We start from the raw sequence: 17,397 nt of genomic DNA, 5'->3' as shown, positions 1-17,397 counted from the left end.
AAGTAAAATGTGACTTGCTTAAAATTTTTATATATTCTGACTGGTCAATTAAAGTAAAATGAGTATGAAATCGTTCGCATTGAAAAATAATAGATCTCAATAGTCCCATGGCTAAATAGAAATCTTGAATATTTTCACACCGCGGGAACTAGGCATGCACGAGTGAGATGTGGTATAATATAAGATTTTCTTTGACCCAAAAATGGGCTATGATGTATTGAAAATGACGGTGCTGGACTTGTTTTGTACAACTGATACTATTATCGATTTAAGAACAATTAAAATTATTAGATAAATATGCATGTGCGCCGTTACAAGCATAAAGACATGTGTAAATTGTATGATAATTATTTACCTTCTCGGGACAGTGTGCGCCCGGTCCTGGTTTATTGTGCTCATCACTCGGGTATTTGAATTTGCCACGCATTGTGTACATAGGTGGCTTATATTTCATAACCGAGTATTCAGCATCGTAGGCACCGGGACCGGGCAGCAACAATGCTGGAATTAAGCGCGGCTTTTGTCTACCGGCCATTGTGAAGGCCGGTGCTGAACGTATCGGGCCTTCCTTACTGATACCCAAGACGGTGGGTATTTTATAGACATTAGGAGCTGTTGGGAGAATAACATTGGTTCAATAACATTTTAAAGTGTTTGTAATCGATTTGAGATGATGAGTTAATTGTACACATACGTTTGGCGAAATGGATGGATGGGTAAGTAGGCGCACTAGTTTAGCAACTTTTGTGAGATTATAAACATTAACAATATACTTGTACATATATATCGTTACCCTGTTACCTTATGCTCTTTTCATGTGTGGCGTTAGCCTCAACAACATATTTGATGGACGAAGTTTTTGAGGTTGTGGTCGTTGTAACAGCTGAGCCGTCCGACTGTACCACCGTCTTGGTGATAGAGCCGCCTGATTTGGCCGTGCTGGCATCAGCTCTGGCATGGGCGGTGTGAATTTCTCTACCGTTATCTAATCCACCGTCGGCAACCGTGTATGTTACAGTGCTAGTGGTTGTGGTGGCTTTAGCTTTAGCGTTCGCTTTAAGGTCAGTGCCGTTGCTTAGTGCGCCCCTGGCGATGTGCTGTGTAACTGTTGTTCTGGTGCTGCTGGCGCCTGTGTGCTGCGGCCGAGAGGCTCTGTCCGTTTTATACCCGTTTTCGAGCACTTCTTTCTCACCAATTGTTCTTATTGTTGTGCTGGTAATTGTATTGGATGTGCGCTCAACATGATTAGATGAATTGTCGGTGGAGTTTACCAACTCGCCGTTCAGCAGATTCTGGTTTTGATTGGTGCGTACTACAGTGAGAATATGTGAAATTTGTGTGTATATAAGCACTCGTGTATACTAAGGTGTGTGTTGAAAAGTAAAGTTAAATTAAATGGCGAGCATGTGAAAAGGTTGCTTCTAAGACTTGCATTTGTGCGGACCAAAGTGTTTTTGAATGCCATAAAAAACTCTGTACATAAGCGAGAGGTCCCAATGGTATCCGAATTGATAAAAAAAACCAACGAAGTGATAAAAAAATTAATTTTCGTAACTTTGAAAACTTCCATAAAGTAGGAATTAATTGTCCAATGGAACTAAAATAATAAGTAGGTGAAGCCTAGATCTTCATTTCATTATTGTTAAATCCTTAATCAAGCACTTATGGAACGCTCTCTTCGTGTATATACTATAGATATGTATGTACATAGTGGATAAATGTGTACTTACCAGGACTGGCTAAACGCCGTTCTCGTCTTTGCAAAATCCGATCTTCTACATAAGCACCCTTTGGCAGAGCTGAATATGCGACACGTACCGGACATGCATGTAGAATATCAATTTAGTTTACGAATACATACATACAATATAGATAGAAAGCAAGGATAACCGGAAACAATTAGAAAAATATGATACAAAGCACGACAAAGCCAAATATATACAAAATATGGAGTGAGAATTTCTACCGCTGTACTCACCTGGCATGGGGGCAACTTTGAGACCGAATGTGAAAGCTGGCGAATTGTCTAATTTACAGTTTTCTGGGTGATAATAGCCGGGTGCTTGGAGAATAATAAATTCGAAAATAAATACACACATACACAAACTGCACATCCACACATTTGTATTGGTGTGAATAATTGTAAGCTCCATATCTTGTAAGCCAGCATCAAAAAAATATTTCTCAATTAAAAAACGATTATATAACAGTATATTTTATTCAATTCTTCTGTTGTTTTACTTTTGTTAATGAAAAAGAGGCAGAATCATAGAATTATGCTCTCTTTCTCAATTAACTTTCCAAAATATTGCTCTATCTAATTGTGGACTAGTACTTTCCCGGACAAGCTTGATGTTTTACTTATGCCTAACCACAACCGATGGCTCGACCGAGTTACCGATAAGGAACTTTTCATTGTAAAACTAAACTAAACTAAAATTAATATATAAAAATGTGTTAAAAACGTACCTGGTGCCTCGGTGGTCAACTTGCTCTTGGGCTTTAAGCCAAAACTAAAGGAAGGTGCGTGATCGAGAGTGTGTTTTTCTGGTTCATAAGCAGTGGGTGCTGTGAAGACGTAATATTATTTCTTATGTACACATGCTAAGGCATAAGAGCAAATAAATAACCAGTAATTTATCTAAGTTGCACAGTATAAAGCTACGTGTTGTGAAGTCATAAATACTTTTTGCATATAGTACAATTGATCCTTGATTTAAGCTCTATGCGTGCAATACAATGCTATACACGTAAATGTAGACATATGTCTGTATATTAAGGGCTTACCTGGGGTTTCACTGACTTGCTCGTGAGTTACTTTTAAACCAAAAGTGTACGCGGGACCTCGATCCATATTAATTTTCTCGAATTCATATTGCCCTGGTGCCGGCGATTCATTTCTGATGTGAAGATTTGTTTTTATGCCAAAGGAATAAGCTGGGGACTGGCCAAGTTTGCATTCTTCGGGTTTGTAATCGCATGGAGATGGTGTGTTTTCTGCGTGTTTAAGGTATTTTCGGCCGCATATGGTAAATGCTGGAGTATGATCTAGTCGGACCTTTTCAGAATAATATTCACCCGGAGCTGGTGTATCACTAATTTGCTGGACATTTCTCCGGCCGACAATACTAAATGCAGGTGAGTGGCTAAGCTTCACTGCTTCTGGTGCATAATCCCCAGGCGCGGGTGTGTCGTTATTCAGTTTGAGATCATGTTTTCCAGCCATTGTGTATGATGGGGTGTTGTCAAGACGAACTTTCTCAGGACAATAAGCGCCTGGTGCCGGTGTGTCGCTGGGCTTTTGTAAGTTGTGACGACCACCCATGGAATACGCAGGTGTGTGATCGAGTCTGACCTTCTCAGGACAATAATCTCCAGGCGCGGGTGTGTCGTTATTCAGTTTGAGATCATGTTTTCCAGCCATTGTGTATGATGGGGTGTTGTCCAGACGAACTTTCTCAGGACAATAAGCGCCTGGTGCCGGTGTGTCGCTGGGCTTCTGTAAGTTGTGACGACCACCCATTGAATACGCAGGTGTGTGATCGAGTCTGACCTTCTCAGGACAGTAATCTCCAGGCGCGGGTGTGTCGTTATTCAGTTTAGGATCATGTTTTCCAGCCATTGTGTATGATGGGGTGTTGTCAAGACGAACTTTCTCAGGACAATAAGCGCCTGGTGCCGGTGTGTCGCTGGGCTTCTGTAAGTTGTGACGACCACCCATTGAATACGCAGGTGTGTGATCGAGTCTGACCTTCTCAGGACAATAATCTCCAGGCGCGGGTGTGTTGTTATTCAGTTTAGGATCATGTTTTCCAGCCATTGTGTATGATGGGGTGTTGTCAAGACGAACTTTCTCAGGACAATAAGCGCCTGGTGCCGGTGTGTCGCTGGGCTTCTGTAAGTTGTGACGACCGCTCATGGAATACGCAGGTGTGTGATCGAGTCTGACCTTCTCAGGACAATAATCTCCTGGCGCGGGTGTATCGTTATTCTGTTTGGGATCATGTTTTCCAGCCATTGTGTATGATGGGGTGTTGTCAAGACGTACTTTCTCAGGACAATAAGCGCCTGGTGCCGGTGTGTCGCTGGGCTTTTGTAAGTTGTGACGACCACCCATTGAATACGCAGGTGTGTGATCGAGTCTGACCTTCTCAGGACAATAATCTCCAGGCGCGGGTGTGTCGTTATTCAGTTTAGGATCATGTTTTCCAGCCATTGTGTATGATGGGGTGTTGTCAAGACGAACTTTCTCAGGACAATAAGCGCCTGGTGCCGGTGTGTCGCTGGGCTTTTGTAAGTTGTGACGACCACCCATTGAATACGCAGGTGTGTGATCGAGTCTGACCTTCTCAGGACAATAATCTCCAGGCGCGGGTGTGTCGTTATTCAGTTTAGGATCATGTTTTCCAGCCATTGTGTATGATGGGGTGTTGTCAAGACGAACTTTCTCAGGACAATAAGCGCCTGGTGCAGGTGTGTCGCTGGGCTTCTGTAAGTTGTGACGACCGCCCATGGAATACGCAGGTGTGTGATCGAGTCTGACCTTCTCAGGACAATAATCTCCTGGCGCGGGTGTATCGTTATTCTGTTTGGGATCATGTTTTCCAGCCATTGTGTATGATGGGGTGTTGTCAAGACGTACTTTCTCAGGACAATAAGCGCCTGGTGCCGGTGTGTCGCTGGGCTTCTGTAAGTTGTGACGACCACCCATTGAATACGCAGGTGTGTGATCGAGTCTGACCTTTTCAGGACAATAATCTCCAGGCGCGGGTGTGTCGTTATTCAGTTTAGGATCATGTTTTCCAGCCATTGTGTATGATGGGGTGTTGTCAAGCCATTGTGTATGATGGGGTGTTGTCAAGACGAACTTTCTCAGGACAATAAGCGCCTGGTGCCGGTGTGTCGCTGGGCTTCTGTAAGTTGTGACGACCACCCATTGAATACGCAGGTGTGTGATCGAGTCTGACCTTCTCAGGACAATAATCTCCTGGCGCGGGTGTATCGTTATTCTGTTTGGGATCATGTTTTCCAGCCATTGTGTATGATGGGGTGTTGTCAAGACGAACTTTCTCAGGACAATAAGCGCCTGGTGCCGGTGTGTCGCTGGGCTTTTGTAAGTTGTGACGACCACCCATTGAATACGCAGGTGTGTGATCGAGTCTGACCTTCTCAGGACAATAATCTCCAGGCGCGGGTGTGTCGTTATTCAGTTTAGGATCATGTTTTCCAGCCATTGTGTATGATGGGGTGTTGTCAAGACGAACTTTCTCAGGACAATAAGCGCCTGGTGCCGGTGTGTCGCTGGGCTTTTGTAAGTTGTGACGACCACCCATTGAATACGCAGGTGTGTGATCGAGTCTGACCTTCTCAGGACAATAATCTCCAGGCGCGGGTGTGTCGTTATTCAGTTTAGGATCATGTTTTCCAGCCATTGTGTATGATGGGGTCAGTTGTCAAGACGAACTTTCTCAGGACAATAAGCGCCTGGTGCAGGTGTGTCGCTGGGCTTCTGTAAGTTGTGACGACCGCCCATGGAATACGCAGGTGTGTGATCGAGTCTGACCTTCTCAGGACAATAATCTCCAGGCGCGGGTGTATCGTTATTCTGCTTTGGGATCATGTTTTCCAGCCATTGTGTATGATGGGGTGTTGTCAAGACGTACTTTCTCAGGACAATAAGCGCCTGGTGCCGGTGTGTCGCTGGGCTTCTGTAAGTTGTGACGACCACCCATTGAATACGCAGGTGTGTGATCGAGTCTGACCTTCTCAGGACAATAATCTCCAGGCGCGGGTGTGTCGTTATTCAGTTTAGGATCATGTTTTCCAGCCATTGTGTATGATGGGGTGTTGTCAAGACGAACTTTCTCAGGACAATGGAATAAGCGCCTGGTGCCGGTGTGTCGCTGGGCTTCTGTAAGTTGTGACGACCACCCATTGAATACGCAGGTGTGTGATCGAGTCTGACCTTCTCAGGACAATAATCTCCAGGCGCGGGTGTGTCGTTATTCAGTTTAGGATCATGTTTTCCAGCCATTGTGTATGATGGGGTGTTGTCAAGACGAACTTTCTCAGGACAATAAGCGCCTGGTGCCGGTGTGTCGCTGGGCTTTTGTAAGTTGTGACGACCACCCATTGAATACGCAGGTGTGTGATCGAGTCTGACCTTCTCAGGACAGTAATCTCCAGGCGCGGGTGTGTCGTTATTCAGTTTAGGATCATGTTTTCCAGCCATTGTGTATGATGGGGTGTTGTCCAGACGAACTTTCTCAGGACAATAAGCGCCTGGTGCCGGTGTGTCGCTGGGCTTTTGTAAGTTGTGACGACCACCCATTGAATACGCAGGTGTGTGATCGAGTCTGACCTTCTCAGGACAATAATCTCCTGGCGCGGGTGTATCGTTATTCTGTTTGGGATCATGTTTTCCAGCCATTGTGTATGATGGGGTGTTGTCAAGACGAACTTTCTCAGGACAATAAGCGCCTGGTGCAGGTGTGTCGCTGGGCTTCTGTAAGTTGTGACGACCGCCCATGGAATACGCAGGTGTGTGATCGAGTCTGACCTTCTCAGGACAATAATCTCCTGGCGCGGGTGTGGCATTATTGATTTTAGAGTCATATTTCCCTGCCATTGTATATGCTGGGGTATGATCGAGACGGACCTTTTCAGGACAATAATTTCCCGGACCAGGAGTTTCGCTAATTGATATCTTTGCAGTTCTTCCGCTGATGGTATAAGCCGGCGTATTGCCTAGGCGAGCATTTTCGGGACAATATGTTCCTGGTGCAGGCGAGTCGTTGGATATGTTAATATCATGTCTACCCGCGATAGAAAATGCAGGACTGTGATCTAAACGGATTTTTTCCGTTTGGTAGTCACCGGGTGCTATTTGAATAAAAATAATGACAGATTCATTTTCTGAGTTATGCGGCATGAAACGGTTCGGACATACATACGTATTGATTTCAATTAAGCACAGTCAAATGATATTTTAGTATAAGCTCAGATATTAATGTTAATTGATACATGATCAAATGGCAAAGCCGTGACTACTTTCTCATCATTTACAAGAGCATACATTTGTACATATATAGTATACAATAAGTATCTAAATTTACTAAAAGTTGAGAATTATCTAATAATCAGTTTTTTGTTTTTGTGTACTAACTGTGTGTACTAGTATGTACTATATAACGCATTACCTGGAGTCGCCTGTTCGAAGCTGAGCTTTGTTCTTCTACCAAAAGTGTAGCTCGGTGCTTTCTTTTTAATAAATGAAACCTCAGGGCGATAGCTATTTGGCGCTGTTTATAACCAGCATTTCATTAAAAAATTTTGGTTATTTGCCGTTATTGGAAGAGAAATAAAAATGTGGAATTAAAACAGGTCTTGAGCACAGGCGAATGCACATTTCCTTTCATTGGGATTATTAGTTAAAGAAATTTACTTGGAGAGAGATGTCAAAAGCATACAAATATTCAACTAACTGCATGCACATACTACTAAGCATACTCGTTCATACATACATACATTTGCCTATGTATATGTAAGAAAAGGAAAGACTAAATACCTAGGAAAGAGGAATCACATAGAAGTATGCTCGTAAATACCGGCTAAGACCGGAATCACTAACTTGTCACTTATACTACTGTGGGCAAAAAATAGTAAGACTTAATTATTTTTATTTTTTTTATTTATATTCCGTGCGAAAACCCATTCGTCAAAGTATTTTCTAGGTTAGTATGACTGTCAATGACATCTGTGCCGAATGTCACATCAAAAAAATCATTAGTGTTTGGTATACGCTTGTCTGTCTGCATTCGGCGATTTTTACGATGACTGAAATTATTCAACAAAGAAGTTAATTGTGTGTGCGGAATCAAATTTCTAGTACCGAAAAGTTCAGGATGTTGGAAAAGACCTTCGCTGATAATTGTTTGTAGCGAGCAAGTGTTTTTGATTGGTATAAATTATTCAAAGATGGTCGAGAACGCGTTGACAATGAACCACGGCGAGGACGGCCAATATTAACTGATGATCAACACGTCAATAAAATAAAGAAATTGATGCTTGAGAATCAACGGTCATCGGTTAGAGATCTTACTGGCATCGTCGGATTTTCGGAAGGATCAGTGAAAGCCATTTTGAAAGGTTTTTTGGGTCTAAGAAAACTGAAAGCACAATTGGTTCCGAAATTACTCCTTTTTTTCGAAAATCAGCACCGCGTTAACGTCTATGAAACAATGCCTTCCGACTTCCAAGATATCATGAAGCGTATTATCACAGGCAATGAGTCTTAGATCTATACTTACGACCCAGAAACAAACGATCAATCGACCCAATATCGTGGCAAAGGTGAGCCGAAGCCAAAAAAACCACGACAAAGCAGGTGAAAAATCAAGAATCAAAATGTTGTCAGTTTTCTTCGATTATCGAGGCTGGCCAAACTCTCAACAAAGGAATACTCTCAAATAGTATTATTCATAATTAAAATTAAAAACAAAGTCTTGCTAATTTTTGCTCATAGTGGTAAATTCTATTTTTGATAAAATATGAAATTTGTGTTAATACTGTAATGAGTTTTTTCTAAAAATATCTTCTCCTAAAGTCCATAAACAATTCGCCATACGGTCTAATATATTTCACTCGTACTGCCTCGTTTGGAACAATTGACACTCTTATTGTTTTTTGTTGTAAGTCAGAGCTCTTTAGAAAAGTTTTAAATCCCGAGATGGTTTTAATAATTGAGACCACATATATTCTAAAAAAATGTAAGAAAATTAACCAATTTTTCAATCCAAAAGGTTCTTTGATTTGTTTTTTGGACTCCCTCAGCATATTCTTAAAAAGTTTCAACTGTCTCAATTACTCACTTCCAACTGCATAAGGTACCATATACTAAGGAAATGCTTGCCAACGGAACTACAATACCTCTATTTTAGAGACTTGCAAAAATAAATGTGTATTTGAAATCGTGTAATGCCCTAAATTATACTTTTCAAAGTGTTGTACATCTATTTTCTACATATTTCTATGTATAATGTAAAAAATGGAGCTCACCGATATTCCGTGCAACTATTTTTTTACTTAAAAGTATGTATAGAATGTCAAAAATCGTAAAATAACTAACTAACTAAAATAAATAATAACGTAGTTTAAATAAAAGTGGCAAAGATTAAGGTAGTATTTGAAGATTTGCATGAAGCTTTTTGTTCAATACTCGCAAGATAAAACAACAACTCACTACACTACAAAGTTATTAAAAAGGACGAACAATTTACCTCTGATTTGATTAGGAATTTTGATTTCTTATCGCTAACATTTGGTACATAGTTAAGTAAGCTCAGATGTACGAACCGAGCTTTTACATGCTATTTAACACAAGCACAACTTATTAATACGTTGCTAAACCACCATTGGACGTCATCTGAAATTCCAATTTGTGGGTTTGTTTGAATGCAAAACTCAAAGACACAGAACTGAAATATTGTAAAGTTATGAGAATGGGGCACATGCATTTGATGAGTTTTAATACTGAATGATTGGCTGTGTATTAGAAAATAGACCAGCAAATGTGCAGTAAACTCATCCATCCATCCATCGAGAACATGATTTGAGTGTTATTTGATGAATACCTAATGCAAATGCTTTGTGTTTTGAAGTACCAACAAACTTACCAGGCGTTAGGTTTGGCTTCTCATTTGGAGGCTTTTGTCCGAAAGAATACTTGGGCGTAGCGTCAATGACGGCCTTTGCAGCTCGATCCACATCATACTCGCCGGGTGCTGGTGTCCTAAAGAGTGTTTTCTCCTTGGGACGACTGCGTAAGCTCGCTGCCGGAGGAGTGGCTTTTCCTTTCATACCCAAGCCGGTGACATCGTATTGCGCTGGCCCCGGTCCAATTGAATCGAAGTTGCTGCGATGTTTCTGTCCAAAAGTAAACGCTGGCGCACCTGGTTTCTTCGAGTCAGGTACTTTCTTGCCTAGCGCGAATATAAAAACGGAACATTATACATTTCACCATTTTTTATTGTTTTTGTTTTCGTGCTTCACAATCATTCATACCGACTAAAGTTGGTAGTTGCACACATGCTGGTCCCGGACTAGAAGTCTCCGCGGCTATTTTACCGCGGCGTACAGTCGGTGTCCAAGGTCTTTGTTCGATATCGGTGCCCATGGTCAACAGTCGTTTCTTATTTACTGGTTCACAGGGTCCTCGTAGCTTTGTCGTTTTTGCTGCTTTCCTCTGTGGGGAGAAATATACAAATTTATCTACAGATGTATGTATGAATGAAAATTTCCATTTGATACAGGCGTGCAAAATAGAAAATTACCACAGTGACCATATTGCCCGTATTGAGATCTATTATTTATGCAATATTTGCAGAGAACTATGTGCAGTTATGTGTGTTTCTGCTTGCTTTTTGTTGTTATACAAAATAATTGAAATGTGTAGAAATAAGACTCAAACAGACAAAAGGTGACTTTGTTTATCTTTGTTTATTATGTTTATCACGACAGGTTCTCAAGCAATTTGTTTCATTCATAATCAGGAATACAGGGTTTGTCCGGAAAGTAATAGAATAGAGTCAATTTAAAAAATATATTAAACCAATATTTACAATTCTTTAAAAACTTTCAAAATAGGCTCCTTCTGCGTAGATGCAGCGCTGCCAGCGCGATTTCAAAGCATTGAAGTCGTGGATCCCCTCCGGCGTCTCAAAATGCTTGCCTTTCATCGGCCTTTTCGGGCAAGAAAACAAAAAAGTCTGGGGACGCCACATCTGGGCTGTAGGGCGGCTAGGGAAGCGTTGGGATGCTGTTCGGTTCGGTTCGGTAGCTGTTCGCAAGAAAAGCGGTGTGAGCTGGGGCGTTGTCGTGGTGCAACTTCCAATCGGCTGCGATGTCTTGCCGGACCCGATTGACGCTTCGTTTGAAGCTCTTGAGGACTTCCACGTAGAACTTGGCGTTGACGGTTTGTTCAGGAGGAACAAATAAATGGTAGACGATGCCATTTATGTCAAAAACGAAACCCACCAATTCTTGCTAAAGCAACATCTGGGTAAGCCTGCTTGATCATATCAAACGTCTCTATCGCAGATTTACCGAGTTTGACTCCGAATTTAATCACGTACCTCTGCTCTAACCAACGCTGCATTTTCGGCTTGCTCCACTCACAGAAACACGTCGTGCGAAAATGTTTGTCCTGTCTCCAGGTGCTCGGAGATAACTGATCAGCCGCTTGTTCTTTAGCTAGGTACGCCTTCTATCAAATCCAGTCAGTGCGCGCACGCTCCGAAGTACAATCTCGGCGGAAGAAAATCAGTCCTATTACTTTCCGGGCAAACCAAGTGGAAGTCTGTAGAAAATAAATCGAATCGATAAACATCTTTTTTCTAGATTGGTATAACCTTTTTTATGTTCACGTGAAGTGTGATATCCATATGTAAATTAGTACGTGGTTGGCAGCAGTTGGTTTACGACTCATAAGGTTTTGCCTGTTAACACATGAATGTATCAGGACTTGACTTATGTATGAATGATTTCCATTCACTTTGTAAGCAATGATTACTTTGTCTCATAAAAAGTTAGAAACTCCGTTAATGGTCTTGGTGGTATATATTACACATATACTATGTATATGTATGTATAAACAAATACTAAATACGGGAATATATATATGTATAGATAAATAAAAACAACACAGTCAGCTGGTTTTTAGTTACTATGCATCGATTGCTTCTAAACACAAAGCCACACACGCTCACACACATTTATGTATGCACACATGCGAAGGAATGTCATGAAGAACGTCAAATTTTCTAGGACAACCATTATTTTAATGGCGTAGCGAAGCGGAACAAAACAAACCATCTATATCCAAAATTTTCGGCTGCAATGGATGTGTACCGATGTACATGCATATGTATGTACAAAAGTATATATGACTATATAATTATCCATATATGTACATATGTACGTATGTCAGCTAGCATATATAGTATATGTATAGTAAAAGTATTTTTGATTGGTTGTCCTCATTTTGATTTCACTTAATAATACTTCTTTTGTGTGTTTCGGTGTTCGGTTGTTAGTGACTACGTGTTTGGCCGATGTGGTGTGGCTTAGTGATTGAGGTAGGTTTGTTATGAAACGAAAATCCTCTACATACCCAATTGATCTATGATAATTCCTCTTGTTCACTAGTAAATCTAGCGTTTCAAGGGCAGCAACAAAACCTATGAAACCTTCGTGTTAATTTCTCATGCAATAATTCGTAATTGATCGAAAAAATAGTAATTACAACCATAATGGAGACGGAAGTAACGCATTGCGCAAATTACCTTTGCTTACACTTTATATGTATGTATGCATGTATGTGCATCGGCCTGCTTAACAGCTCTTACTGCAACGTCATAAAAACATATAAATATTAAGGGGTCACTATATATGTTAATGTGAGAGCCCGAAACAAATATACACAAAGCAAAGTGTATAAGCTTTTTAGCAACCATTAGTCGATTACTGTTTATTTATAAATCGACTAGAAGACAGCCTGAAAACTACTATGTTCCAGATGTTATAAGTCTTCATGCACATTCATAAAAGTTATGAAGTGATAAACAAAAATGTTGCTCATACGCCGAGTGGCCCAATCGGGTGGATATGTTATCATAATACCTTTGGTAAATTTGGTAAAGAAAAGAAAAAACCATTATTCTGAGATCGGTAGTAACATTTTGACAGAATATCGACACAAATGCCAATTGTTTTACATAAGTATGTGTATGTGAATAAATATGTATGTATGTTGATGAAAAGCACGATCACGGTGAGCTCGCATTGAAAAACTATACATCATTGCCGCCCACACAACTGAATGACTGTTTGAGACATATTTTTGTGTCATCAGAGATTGCGTTACGTTAGATATCTGGTTTTCAAAAGCTCACATGCACATACAAATAAATATATAGACATGTCTACGGTTGTATATTATTGTCTATATATGGAATTGAGCTAAAATAAATACGTACAGACATACATAGGTGTACTATGTTTTAGATTCAATGAAGTCAAACAATTAATTAAATATGCCAGACAAAATGAGTAAAATGCGTAGGATAAGAATAAAAAAGCCGAAGAAAGTTTTCGACTAAAGTTCTTTTGCAAATTGGATAATTATGCAGGCGTATAAAAACTAAATATAGAAATATCTAATTACTTATATTCATTGACACACGTTAGATGACTAACTAAATCTTCAAGAGTTTTTAAAGCCTTAGAGCGGAGGTCGGGTTCATAAAATCAAACATTTGCATGGAGCACTCCTTCGGGAACTTATCAGGTGCATATAATGTAACCATTTACAAATCGTTAGAATATAGTAAATAAAGAAAATTCTCACTAAAAAGATATAAATAAAAGTTATACTTCTTCAGTTTTATGAAATCAGCTTAGGTGGAGTGACCGCAAAGCTGAGGTAAATAGCTGATTGTGCGTGTGAGTGTACGCTCGGTAATAAATCAGTCTCAATATTGCCAGCATGATTTCATATTTTTATAATGGGATTTTAATTTGATTTTTTCTCCGCGAGGCGAGATGAGGTAATACACATATTTAAATCGAAGTCAAAAGACTGGAGTTTTTATACAAATAATACAGCGAGAGCCAAAGAGCCAAAGAGCAATAGCACAATAAAACACAAAATAAATCGCCAAAGAGCTTATATTCACATGTATACATAAATAGTAATGGGTTCATATAAAACAAATGACGTCAATTTTAAAGAAACATGCTGCGAACGTAAATTGGCCGCTAATACTAGTACTATTTAGTATATATGTACTAGTATATAACACAAGTAACTGTTTTTTGATTAAGTTGGTATAGATTTTCGTTGGAAACTTTCACAAACATTTCTTAGCTCGCTACGTTTCGCTTCGTTTCCACGGAAGAAAATGCTGAAAAGTGTCGTTGACATATTGGCCCAGCATTTGGTAGCTTGCCAAAAACAGATCAGATCCCACTGATCGAGAATGCAGGCGCAAGAATATACCAAAGTGAGTAAATGTAAATTCGCAGACGTTTGCGAAGTGGCTTTGCGGTCGTTTGGTCGTTTTACGAAATGAGTTTACTTAGCTAAGCTGGTTAATATGGTTAGCCGATCACTGATTGCGTTGGTGGTGCGGAAATTGCACTTTTCTACAATCATACATACATATCCTCATATACATTTGTACCTACATATGTATGTGCTTATTCGGAAATAAACACCATTCGCTTGTCTCAATTAAAGAGTTTCAATTCGGCACCTCAACCATCTAGTCCGGTTCGTTGGAAAGATTGGCTTTTTTGCATGATGTAGTGAGTTCATAAGCGGGAAATGGTAAATGAGATTAGCTGTGAAATCTAAAGACCGGTTTTTTGAGCTGATGTCATACATTTGTTTTGTTTTCAATGATTGTACGCAAATATTCATTTATACGCACAATCTCTTTACTATGTGTGTTTCTAAGAGTTGACTTGGAAATGTTTATAATCGCTTGGAGGGTATAACCTGTCCTACTCACCTATCTACATATGTATTTAAGGTTGTTTATCAACGTTTCTAATTCACACACAGCATTATTAATGAAATATCAACTTTTACTAGTAATTAATCCATATACATACATACATATACATGCAACGAACTACTCACACATAATAGAAATTTATATAATATACATACATACATATATAAAAATAAAATATTCAAAATCGCTTATGCAAAACATGGTTAGAAAATCTTAGTGGAAATATGTAGTCTGATTTTAACGCTTTTGCTTTGTCGGCAAAGGTTTGAGATAATAATCCAGAAGCTACATACACATACACACACAAACAAATAATGTATTAAATCAATGTGTATGGAAACGATGCTGCCTTAAATGTCAACAGCGAATTAATTGTTTATTGTCATTATTCATAGATCAGATCGGCTCAACGTTAATAATTTCGCAAAAAAATCAGAATTATAATGAGAGATCTACTTATTTGGTCATTTCCGCAGCATTCACGAATAGCTTCATGATAAACAGTGCGGGCGCTTCGAACTGCTTTGCCACAATTGCACACACATATACACTTACAAATATGTGTATGGATCAATTTGTAAACCAAAACGTTTTGGAAAACAATTTGAATTAAAAAATAATAACAACAACAGTGTCACCTATCCCATTTCAGTTCGTGGCAATCAGTCAATGAACTGAAACAGCAGCAGTGCAACAACAATAAAACACACATGAAACTAGCTCAAGCTTACATACACGTGCACAAACATTTGTGTATTTACATAAGTGTGTGTGAGTATATGCGTCGATGCACCCTCAGCGCCGCTATGCCACAGACACTGGCAGCCCACAGTGGCAATGTCAAAAAGCCGCCCACTTTCCGTCTATTTCGATTTTTGGTGCATTTTTTTACCTTGGTTGCTCTCCGCGATAAGCCTGTTCTTCGGTTAACAGTACCGCCTCAAGCCGTTTGCTGCTTTTCTATCTCGTAGTCGATTTATGGAACTTAGCTCCAGGAAATCGCTAAGTTCATCTGTTAACTCGGAAAACGCGATTACACTCCTTGCACCGTTTATTTACAAATACAAGTTAATAGTTGAAGCAGAGTAGGATAAAATGAGTATTTTCGATTTCGTATATCACTTGGGTTAATTATGCTTATAATCGTAGATTTTAGTTTTTTACGCGTTCTTGTTTATATACAAGTGTTATTACTTTTCGCCGGGGCTTGGAAGATTAATTGATTGCTTATTGAGTAGAAGTGCGATGGAGCGGTTTTGCGATTTTCGGCAAACTTGTCGGATTGGCGGTTGAGCTACAACTGAATCGTTTAGTGCTAGCGCTGCTAGTTTTCGTCTAACTTGCTAGAGCAAGCTTGAAGTTAGCATTGGTGGGTTTGGTGTTCGAGAGCTTACAAAAGCTCCCGCATCGTCAAGGTGTTGTGTCAATTCTAAATTGTGAAGTTATTTGCTCAATGCATGAGTGAGTGTGAGTGTTCTTTAATTTGTCTGAACAAGTGCTAGTCGGTAGAAAAAACTAATATTGATTAAAATATTCGATATAACAAATTTAAAAAAAATTTCAGCATATGAGAACACAATTTATTTAAAGAAATATATATGTATTACACTTATGTATATAAGTACGTATACAAAGAATTTATATCGCAAGCTTTGATATAACGGAATTTGCTAGAAAGCATTATACTTGAAATTTAGTTTTCGGCAAGATATATTCGGTTTCAAAAGCTTTTGCATGAAAAAATTGGAATCTTAGGTGTGCGTGTATACATGTATTAAATGCTTGAAAATATAGTATCCGACGAGTCGAGAGACAAGTATACAATTGTTTTAGAAAACTTCAAACTTTTCTCCCTACTTTCGGCCGTTACTTTTAAAAAGTATTATATAATATTTTTGGGAACACTTTTAAATAAAAATCGCATTTCCATTTGCAGCCGTACGTTTAGGTATAAGCACAAGACTCACATTGTGGATCTCTCATATTCATCAGTTTTTAAAACGCATTATTTCGACCTGACCGCGTCGATCGTCAATTTAATTCAATTAAAAGAGCTTTTGTGTATATCTTTATGTGCAATTTAACGAAATTCAACAAGTCAAACAATCGCACAAACGCACAGCATATGCTTACACCTGAACGATTCTCTTAATTGAACTCGTACCCAACCCAAAAGAGTGCCAGTGGGCGCACTTAAGGAAAATTGTCATTAAATTTCCAAACACACTTACATACATATGTATGTATATAGCTTTGCATGCAACTAAATTTTTACACAAAAATTATGGACAAATTTTAAAAATTATTGAAAAATAATGACAACGGTCCGTTACATTTTGAATTGCAAGGGGCTTTGTGGGCAAAGCTCCAATAAACGCAAACGATAATATTCGTTTGGGAGAGTGGAAGAGCTTTTTCAATTCAAGCTAGAGGTAAGCAACAAAATACATTTTACTATCTAACGGTTTTATTCCAATAAATGCCGAATTCATGTAAACGAGGATATACATATATGGTAAAATATTTCGAGTTTCGATTAAGGTGAAAATTCATTCGATTTTCTTACTCTTCTCATTTTTTGAAGTACGTATTTTCTGTAAGGCAAATTTGCAATTTTAAAGTAAAATTTTAGCGTTGGATTCTACAGTTCAACCAGACAACCTTAGCCCACACAATTTCTCGCTTTAACGGCGTTTCATGCGTGTACGTTCTAAACTGTATTGAAATGAGATTTTAGCAAATGAATAGCGTACAAACCATTCGCAAAGTGACGCTAGACTTTGTGCCCACACAGTGCGCAATTGTAAGCCCCACTGATATT

At 39.3% G+C, this 17,397-nt stretch overlaps 1 protein-coding gene and 1 long non-coding RNA gene across 2 annotated transcripts in view; one reads left to right on the top strand and one right to left on the bottom strand.

The window, feature by feature from the left end:
* The window catches only part of LOC126752367 (uncharacterized), a 196,534-nt gene that overhangs the window by 9,322 nt on the left and 169,815 nt on the right, over window positions 1-17,397 (top strand). The window lies entirely within an intron of this gene.
* Window positions 513-10,346, bottom strand: LOC126752366 (uncharacterized). Its single transcript, XM_050463110.1, is given in 14 exon segments — window positions 513-612; window positions 802-1,312; window positions 1,731-1,799; window positions 1,979-2,062; window positions 2,470-2,568; window positions 2,788-4,805; window positions 4,933-5,363; window positions 5,465-5,605; window positions 5,607-5,876; window positions 5,879-6,882; window positions 7,200-7,301; window positions 9,675-9,980; window positions 10,063-10,243; window positions 10,332-10,346. Coding segments are annotated over 14 exon segments (5,235 nt in total). The 5' UTR covers window positions 10,344-10,346; the 3' UTR covers window positions 513-605.

This window comes from Bactrocera neohumeralis, chromosome 3 (genome assembly GCF_024586455.1).
Source record: "Bactrocera neohumeralis isolate Rockhampton chromosome 3, APGP_CSIRO_Bneo_wtdbg2-racon-allhic-juicebox.fasta_v2, whole genome shotgun sequence".
Classification (NCBI taxonomy): domain Eukaryota; kingdom Metazoa; phylum Arthropoda; class Insecta; order Diptera; family Tephritidae; genus Bactrocera; species Bactrocera neohumeralis.
The sequence above is the reverse complement of the archived record's forward strand: the minus strand, read 5'-3'. Positions and strand labels throughout refer to the sequence as shown.